Raw genomic sequence first — 8,792 nt, 5'->3', positions numbered from 1 at the left:
ATGAGGGGGAACAAAGTTTGTATTTCCTAGTCATTGAATGGGGGCACTGCTCTCAGTTCCAAACATCCCCATTCTTTTCTCTTTCTCTCTAGCTATGTCAGCTTGCCACCTGTAATTTTTGAGCCAGTGGAAAAATTCCCGGTGATACAGGAATGCTTTGTATTTGTTCCTGCTGTCTTTGCTTTATTTGGTCCTTCTCTGTTGCTTCTGTTTTGTGAAAGCAGTATGACAATATTTCTTCTAATTCTTTTTTTTTATTAGGATACTAGCTCTGCAGTAAACATAGCATCTAGTTTGTGGATGAATTTCTTTGCTACTGACCATCATTCAATGCTCACTGTAATGACAGCATAGCAAGTAGATGTATCACATGTGCTTCAGGACAGCATCTGAACATGACTTTAAGCATTAAGCTACTTCTCAAAAAACTACAAGAAATATAGAATTCTTTCCGTTTCCATTACTTTTTTCCTATCATCAAAAGCAGTTCAATTGTCAAAAAGTGGTTTTGTAGTGTTTTAGGATCCTTGTGTGAAAGAATGGAACATGGTATTGTTATAAAGCAGTTGCGCTTAGGGAACTTAAACGTTGCACAGAAAAGCAGTCATATGAGGGAATGTTTAATATTAATGTCTTGCAGTTTACTCCTTAAGAAAAAGTCATTGTATAAATACTCTATCTTAAGTGAAATTTTCTTTTTTAGCTATTGCATTGTAGTAACATAGCACTAGGAGGAACAGTACTTAAGGAGGAAGGTATTGGTCTTGTTCTCTTGACACATTGCGTTCCACGAATATTGTATAGTTGGTCAGCTCTTGTTTTTATATGAGTCGTCTGGTACTACAATTTAGTTTGCAGGGAGATAATTGTGGGTTAATCATGCAAACCCATTTGCAGTTGGAGAGAATGTTGTAGCCACAATACCCATTGAAATAACAACGAAGAGGGAGATACAAGTTTAAGTTCTTGGTTTGAAGGCTTAATTACTGATTTTTGACCTTTTGAAAATTGTAGGTTTTTCCTGTACTAAAATTTAACTACCAATCTCAAGGTAGCCTATGAAGGAGGCAGAAATAGGGAATGATACTAAAATGAAGTGGAGGTGTACAGCTTCACAAGACATCAATTGAATTCTCAAAAGATTTCACAGAAGCTGCGTAATTTGATGAATCACATGGGAAAGATGAGTCATCTGAACAAACAGTAAAGTTCTGTGACTTAATGATGTGGTGTAGAAATAACAAGAAGATACCAGATGACAGGGAAATTGTATAACATTTAAACCCCAAACTTGAGAAGTTTATAGTATATATGCATCTTATGATAAGCAACTATTGTCTTAATGAGATGGAATATTTTAGCTGAAAACCAACTGTTCCTTAGCAGAGGTGAAATCAGGAGATTCAGAGACTTCCTTGCTCTCCTACATACTTTTAATTGTCAATCCAGTAGAATTGTGTGCAAGTGAAATACAATTAGGACCAGTTTAGTAAATGATTTTCATCTATGAAAAGTAGTATGTTCTCACTTCATAAATTTTACACAGTATCTTAAGTTTAGTAGAGTGTTTCTACTTAGGACTCTGAACTTCGAACAAGGAGGTATTTTTAAAAATCATAAGCATGGGTTATATCACTGCTGTTGATGCAGAGAAACATAGATGTTGCTGTACTTAGAGTATCCTTTGGTTTTGAATGGTATCTGCATTTTCTCAGAGGAAGGAAGCCCATAGATATTCCAAGCAGGATTAGCCTGAGTACAGGGTTAAACTAGTGGATAAATGACAGGTTTAAATGAGAGTGTAGACATTTAAGTTTATGTTCACCATTTCAGTTACTGTTTAGTGATTACGTTTGACTGCGCTTTTTTAAAAAAGTAGTTCATAGTGTGAGAACCATGTTTTACTAGTGGAAGTGTTTCCTTCTACAAGGCATTGAGCTGCATATTTTAAGTTACTAGATATTGTTTATGGCTCTTGCTTAGAGGCATTCAGATTCTGATTATTCATTGATGCTTTCTGTACTCAGTGCTTCTATTTTTTTTTTTTAATTTGGATTATAATTCCTGTTTGTAATTTCATATAAGGGCACATTATAACTTAAGTCTATTTAAAAGTTCAAACTAATCTTTTTTCTTCTTTCAAAAGTATTCAAAGATCTAATGCTTACTTTACTGTTTGTTTTTTTTTCTTACAATTATACTTTTCCAGTTTACATATGTATCTCCTTCCTCAAGCATAAATCCAGTGTTATGCAAACTTTCACTCTGCTACAGGTAAAAATCTTAATTTTCTGTTTGTGAAACACTGTTTTTCACTGATGACATTAGTCATTCATAATTCACATCATAATTCACTGTAGACATTATGTTTGTAACTTTCTATCCTTAACATGCTGTTAAGAATGAGCTCTTTATCAACGTCGTAATATATAACACCAACACTGATGACTGTGCATCTGCTGGCTTCAAATTGGCTGTTGTTTTTATACCATGGAATCATAGAATCACATGAATAAATGGGAAGGAAGTAATCCAGAGGGACAGTGGCTCGCAGAACTACTTACCTGTTCTGAGAATGCTACAGTATTTTAGGAAGGAGATTTTATTAGCTGACCTGCTTTTTCCTTTGTAATTTTAAGCTGTAAATAAAACATATAATCAGATTTTATTTTCCGAAGTTTTTTGTTGTGTATTTGGTAACATTGAGTATTCAGTTGATTAACTAGCTAGAGAATTAGTTAAAATGTCATGACTGACGACCTGAAACAGTAAGTATGTTGAGAACTGTGCAGTCCTTCGTGTTCCACATCCTGTACGGCCTTAAAGCTTCTATGTAGTCTTAAAACTTGGATGAAGTTCCTTGAACTGTACAACCTGAAAACGGAAAAGTAAATAATGCGAAACTCCTTGTTATCTATGTGATACCAACAGGACCATACAGAATTTCTCACGCCTCTATGTATGTGGTGGGGAGTTAAGGGTCGGATCTGGTTTTCCTTGTAAGTGCAATTAGTTCAGCAACAACTAATGAAGCTCACGTAGTAAGTTACCTGGCAGTATGGCAAGCAACATTTCACCACAGGAAAAGGTTGAGTTTGGTTGGTACTCTGTATTTATAACAGGCCTCGTTCTAAAACCCTTCCTTGTAAATCAAGGTTCGAATTTAGTGGCTGTTACATACAGGAATACACCACATGATTGTCTAGGAGCATAGCTCTCTGACGTCCAGCTTCTGGGGTTTGCATATTTGTGTGAGTGTGTGTGTGTATGTGTGGTTCGTTAGGGATTTTTTTGTGTTGGTGTTTTTTGGGTTTTTGTGGTGTGTGTTTTCGTTGTTTGTTTTTTTTTAACACACAACCAAGTTGTTTCACTCTACCTCCCCAAATATCCAAGTCTGAATGTCTCACCTTTTCACTTGGCATTTAAAAAAATTGAATAACCAGATTTTATAATTTCAGAATCACACTTAGTTTCTTAGCATTTCAAAATTGTGCAGTTAAGAAGTATGTCTCGTAGCATGTCTGTTAAACTAATAGAAGTTTAAACATGTGAGACAGTCTGTTACTGTTTGTTATCATGATGATTCTGCAGTGTGTTTGTATTGTTGCGGCAATATTGTAAATGATGTCACCCTTTCTTGCTTGAGTGTACAAATCCAGTGGTTTATTAGTAAAATTTTGTTTATCTGACAACTGCAAAGGGACAGCATTCATAATATAACCAACAATTCAGATACATTAAATACTTCTCCGAAGCCTGAAGGTACAGAGATAGCAATGTATGCTTTGCTTGTTTTCATTTTTATCGTAATTGAATAAGGGGATGATATTTGTTTACTAAATTATTTTTTTAATTACTGTTAGTATGAAACTTGAAGCATTCTTTTATGTGATCTACAATTTTATCATGTTGCTTGGTCCTTGTTATTTTTTTGTTTGTTTGTTTTAACAGCAATATCTCTCAGGATCTGAACTTTTAGGCCAGTTCTATGAGTTTTTCACAGAACTAAACTTCTTGCTGTCAATATCACCCGGTATTCTCTAACATAATATCAAAATATTAGCAGGGCTTAAATAAAAATAGTAAGTGAAATTTCTTCTGTTTTCTTTAAGGTTTCAGAAGGAGACAGACAACAAAATGAACAATCCAGCTATTAAAAGAATAACAAATGAAATTATCAAATCACCTGAGGATAAACGAGAATATCGTGGACTGGAATTGGCAAATGGCATTAAAGCTCTTCTCATTAGTGACCCCACTACAGATAAGTCTTCAGCAGCACTTGATGTGCACATAGGTATTTATGCGTGTTGTATTCATTATGTCATTAATAAAAATGCTTTAAGTTTTGATACCTTTAATTGCAGATAAACTGACAGGAGTGGTATCCACTTGGCAGCCTAGCCTTTTATTGTAGTTTAGAGTTTGTTTAATTCTTTCACACATCAAGTTGAAAATTATTAGAGCTAATTAAATTCTCTTATTGTACTCTGTGTTTACTCAAGTGTAGCTCAGTCAGTAGAAAAACTTCTTTTAACCATTAAGTTTTGTGTTATGAAAGATCTTTTGTAAGCAGAAAAGGGGCGGGTGTAAGTGCAATTATTTCAGACAGCTCCATCTGTCATGTCAGACTTTTTTTTTCTTCATGTGAAGTTGTTGATGTGTAGAGGTGAGAAAATGCTGTAGTGCTGGAGGAGTTGGAGAGGCACTACCTAAGCCCAATGATGCTTAAGTAGGCAAAGAGAAGTACTCAAAATAGAAGGAGAAGGCAGTTACTTTGACTCTTTGGAATAATGGAAGCCTTTTCTTATATCTGAGGTATTTCTCAAGCTTGTGTAGCTTCTTAGTTGCTTGGAAAGCATGACGCATACACATATTGCCTAAGCATCCTTACTCATTATCTAAGCATCCTCTTGCCATGTTTGTAGTTGGGAGCTCTTGCTGCTGTTGGGTGTTAGGACAGAAGTAGTAGAGTAACTTTGAAAACTTCTGGGCTTTTTTGTTATGGAGATGGCTGTCAAAAATCATTATCTAGTTCGGAGGATCCCAAATGTGGTGTTGTTAGGTACTATGGCAATAATAGCCAACTGCAGCATCCAGTTCCTGCACATGTACTAGAGGAGACGTATCTGTTGCCTTCATCTCTACTCTCCTGTTGCACATTGTTACACACTCCAAAGTAGGAATACCAGACTTTAAACTTCCATGTTTCTGGCTTCCATTCTTGCACGTCATTATGGTCTTTTAATCTGTCTGCCTTCACACCTAACAGCTGGTCGTCAATAGCTGCTTTCGTTCGGGCAATTACAGGTTATCACTTGTCCTGTAAAACACAGGATAAATACCTCATTAATTGTGGTTGGCAATTGTTGCCTTTTAACACAGTGCAGTTATTAAAGTTAAGGTATAGAAGTTAGAACATTGTGATCTGTCAGGTCTTTACAGATCATGAGTCATGGACTTCAGTTAAAAAAATATCTCTATAAGACAATGCAGACTGATCTGGAGAGGCAATTTGAGACACTAATTGTTTCGGTTACTCATTCTACTTTTTTTATTTAAGATCAAGTTTAGTTGACTATAGCTGCACAAGTGTCTGCTTTCATCTGCAGAATTGATATAATTGCCTGAGGCAATATATTGTAATATAAAGCACTTTAAAAGACTTACCATTATAGCATTAATTTTTATGAATAGTTACATGAAATTTTTCCTCCTGCAGGTTCCTTGTCTGATCCCCCCAACATTGCTGGGCTTAGTCATTTTTGTGAGCATATGCTGTTCCTGGGAACCAAGAAATATCCAAAAGAGAATGAGTATAGCCAGTTTCTTAGTGAGCATGCCGGGAGCTCAAATGCTTTCACGAGTGGAGAACATACCAACTATTACTTTGATGTGTCACACGAACATCTGGAAGGTGCACTAGACAGGTAAACACATTTTTTTATATTTAATTTTTTGTTATATAGGTGCTATTTGAAATTGTGTAAAAGTTTTTTTGTAGTTTCGTCATTACGATATTAAAGAAAGTGTTGAGTGTGCTATTTTTTGTTTAAACTTATACCACATATTTTTCAGTTCAAGTGTTTTGCTCTTTTTTTTCAGCTAGGAGAGTTCTTCACTGAGGCAGAATTTTTGAAGTTCAAAGGTTGTGTTTACACTGAATATTTTTTTGAAATGTGGGGCACAGAATGTGATAATGAATTTATACGTTGTGCAAATACTCTGATTGTATAATCAAATACTATGCTTCCCACAGGATCCTTATTTCATTGACAGCAAAAGAAGGATGAAGTCTAGAAATATATTGGGATGCCTTTAGTAAAGGGAACTCACTGAAATATGTCTTTTGTGGGAGGAGAAAGAAATTGAAAGGTGTGTAGTCAGTGAGGTAAAGAGTGGATTTTCCCTTTGGATAGCCGACAAGACTGAATTGATTTGCAAGATTAAGAGCCTCTTGTGGCTAAACTTCAAAACAGTAGAAATTTTCAGTGTATGAATTATGATGCAAGGTCCTTGATCCTTGTAGTACCTTACATGATGACTATATTGTTGTCTGCATTTATAGATAAAGAAATTGAGAAATACAGTGAATCGGTGTCAAAACTGCTAGTTCTATAATATTTTCAGCTGTTTTCAGGAGGTGCCAAGCTTCGTACTTTTCTGTTACCATTTATGAACGGTACTCCTGACTTAATTAAAATTTTTCTGTTTAGATTTGCCCAGTTTTTCCTGTGCCCTTTGTTTGATGAAAGCTGTAAAGACAGGGAAGTGAATGCTGTTGATTCTGAGCACGAGAAGAATCTGATGAATGATGCCTGGAGGTTGTTTCAATTGGAGAAGGCTACTGGAAATCCCAATCATCCCTTCAGTAAATTTGGAACAGGTTTGTCATAATGTAATTATCCATCCATTGGAGTTCTGTGTAACATACATAGTATTACTGTTTATATAACACTGTTAAAGACAGACTGAAACAATTCCCTCTTTTTCCTCTCCATACATGTTTATTATGGTGCTTTATCACATTTTCCACATGGTAGACCAAACAGAGCTAGACAAAACCATAGGAAACAGAGTGATCCAAGACTTGCAGTGCAGTGATGAAGCATCCTTTATGATTCTGATAATTACTGCAGTGAATGCTATTTTCCAATTACTGGATTTGTCATAATTTGGTGCTGTTAAGTCTTTGTGCATAATAAAGTGAATGAACTGTGTTTAAATTGTTGTTAGCCACATGCTCTTTTTGCTAACTAGGATTTCATTAGGACTAGCTGACAGTGACTAGGTTGAATCAGAAAGGTCAGCAAAGTAATGTGAAAATTTCTGAGTAAGAATGTAAAACGAAAATCCTAAGCATAAAACACAACAGTAGTAGATGGATAGATAAAATGGTCTTGGACAAATTCCAATTTTACGGCTGTAGGTTTTTTCAGGCTTTATTATTCACAGAATGCTTAGTAACAGCTTAAAGTAAACACCCCAAAACCTCAATTTAAAAAGCATTAAAGTAAGATACCGTAGTTATGGTCAAAACCACAAATGTTTGATGCTCTGACAGAAGTTTAGTTTGTCTTTTTTCGTAGAAGTTATTTTTGAAACTATCAAAGTAACAGAGCTATTAATTCATGCACTGCACTGTTTGATCCTTGAGAATGAATGTGTGTTGTGGCTGGGACATTTTGCTGGATAAATAGTCGATGCAAATATTGGGTACAGTAGGATGATGGGGTAATGGGCTTTAAGGGCTGGTTTCTTCCTCTGTATCAAGAAAGAAGAATATTTTTGCACCTGCTGATTAAGGGCATAGTTGAGGCGCTGGTAGACGGGTGCTACAAGAGCACGTATTGTTCTGTTCACTGATTAAAAACAGGCTGTCTGAAACAGGGAAACTACAACTGCATTCTCCAGACAGGTAAATTCGAAAATCAGGTCGTAGGAACTACGTATTGATAGGCAGGCAAGCACCCAAATTTCTACAATTTAAGAAGGTTTTGCAGCTGACACAAGTGAAATGTTTTTGTAGGGAGAATACCTGAAATGTGTTCAAATTTCAATAGCAATAGTCATACCTCCTCTTAGATTAGGCTCTGATTCTGAAATTAAATTAGAGCACATAGCCTTCCTATAGATCTGACTTTGCAGAAGCAAAGCCCACTTTTGCTGGGTTTTATTTACCCAAAGAGATGACAACTGTGATATGGTTTTCATGACAATTGCAGCTGGCATCATTCTTACTGTTTCCTTTTGACCAGCTGAGATGTTGTTAGTCTAGCAGAATACAGGAGTGACTCCATTTGATGTATCAGGTCGCTCCTCGTTGCTGCGCAGCCTTTTTTGCCAGCAAACCTTTTGTTACTCTTTGTCTGTCCAGAGAAACAAATCGCCTTAATCTTCCAGTTTTCTTGTTAGGATGTGCGTTTTGTCCCCAGATACCCTTCACCCATCTTCCTGAATTAATGCCTATGATGGTAATTCTTCTTTATCAGTACCCTCAACGGTGTCAAGTATTTTCCCAGGCACTTTTGCACAGTCTAGTGTCTGTTTTCTTACATCTACAAGGTGCCTTCTGACTGTTGCCTCTTAATGTGCCCCAGTACTGTAACAGCACGGTTACTGAACTAAAGCTTTATTTTATTTTACGTTATGTTATGTAATGTAATGTATTGATTCTGTAGGAATAAACACAGTAGGGTGTCTAAAAGTTCTGCATTTCATTTGTCTGCAAATAGTGAGGCATATAGACAAAATATTTTAAATTTAATACCCAAATTATCCTTTTCAGGTGT

At 35.9% G+C, this 8,792-nt stretch overlaps 1 protein-coding gene across 1 annotated transcript in view; it reads left to right on the top strand.

Annotated features, from left to right (window-relative positions):
* The first annotated feature begins 2,748 nt into the window (after positions 1 to 2,748).
* Positions 2,749 to 8,792, top strand: part of IDE (insulin-degrading enzyme) — a 58,948-nt gene continuing 52,904 nt past the window's right edge. The window contains exons 1-4 of the mRNA XM_009888788.1: positions 2,749 to 2,768; positions 4,113 to 4,297; positions 5,723 to 5,930; positions 6,717 to 6,886. Of these exons, the coding sequence (XP_009887090.1) occupies positions 2,749 to 2,768; positions 4,113 to 4,297; positions 5,723 to 5,930; positions 6,717 to 6,886 (583 nt within the window). The remainder of the gene's footprint in view (positions 2,769 to 4,112; positions 4,298 to 5,722; positions 5,931 to 6,716; positions 6,887 to 8,792) is intronic.

This window comes from Charadrius vociferus, unplaced genomic scaffold, assembly GCF_000708025.1.
Source record: "Charadrius vociferus isolate BGI_N301 unplaced genomic scaffold, ASM70802v2 scaffold436, whole genome shotgun sequence".
Classification (NCBI taxonomy): domain Eukaryota; kingdom Metazoa; phylum Chordata; class Aves; order Charadriiformes; family Charadriidae; genus Charadrius; species Charadrius vociferus.
The sequence above is the reverse complement of the archived record's forward strand: the minus strand, read 5'-3'. Positions and strand labels throughout refer to the sequence as shown.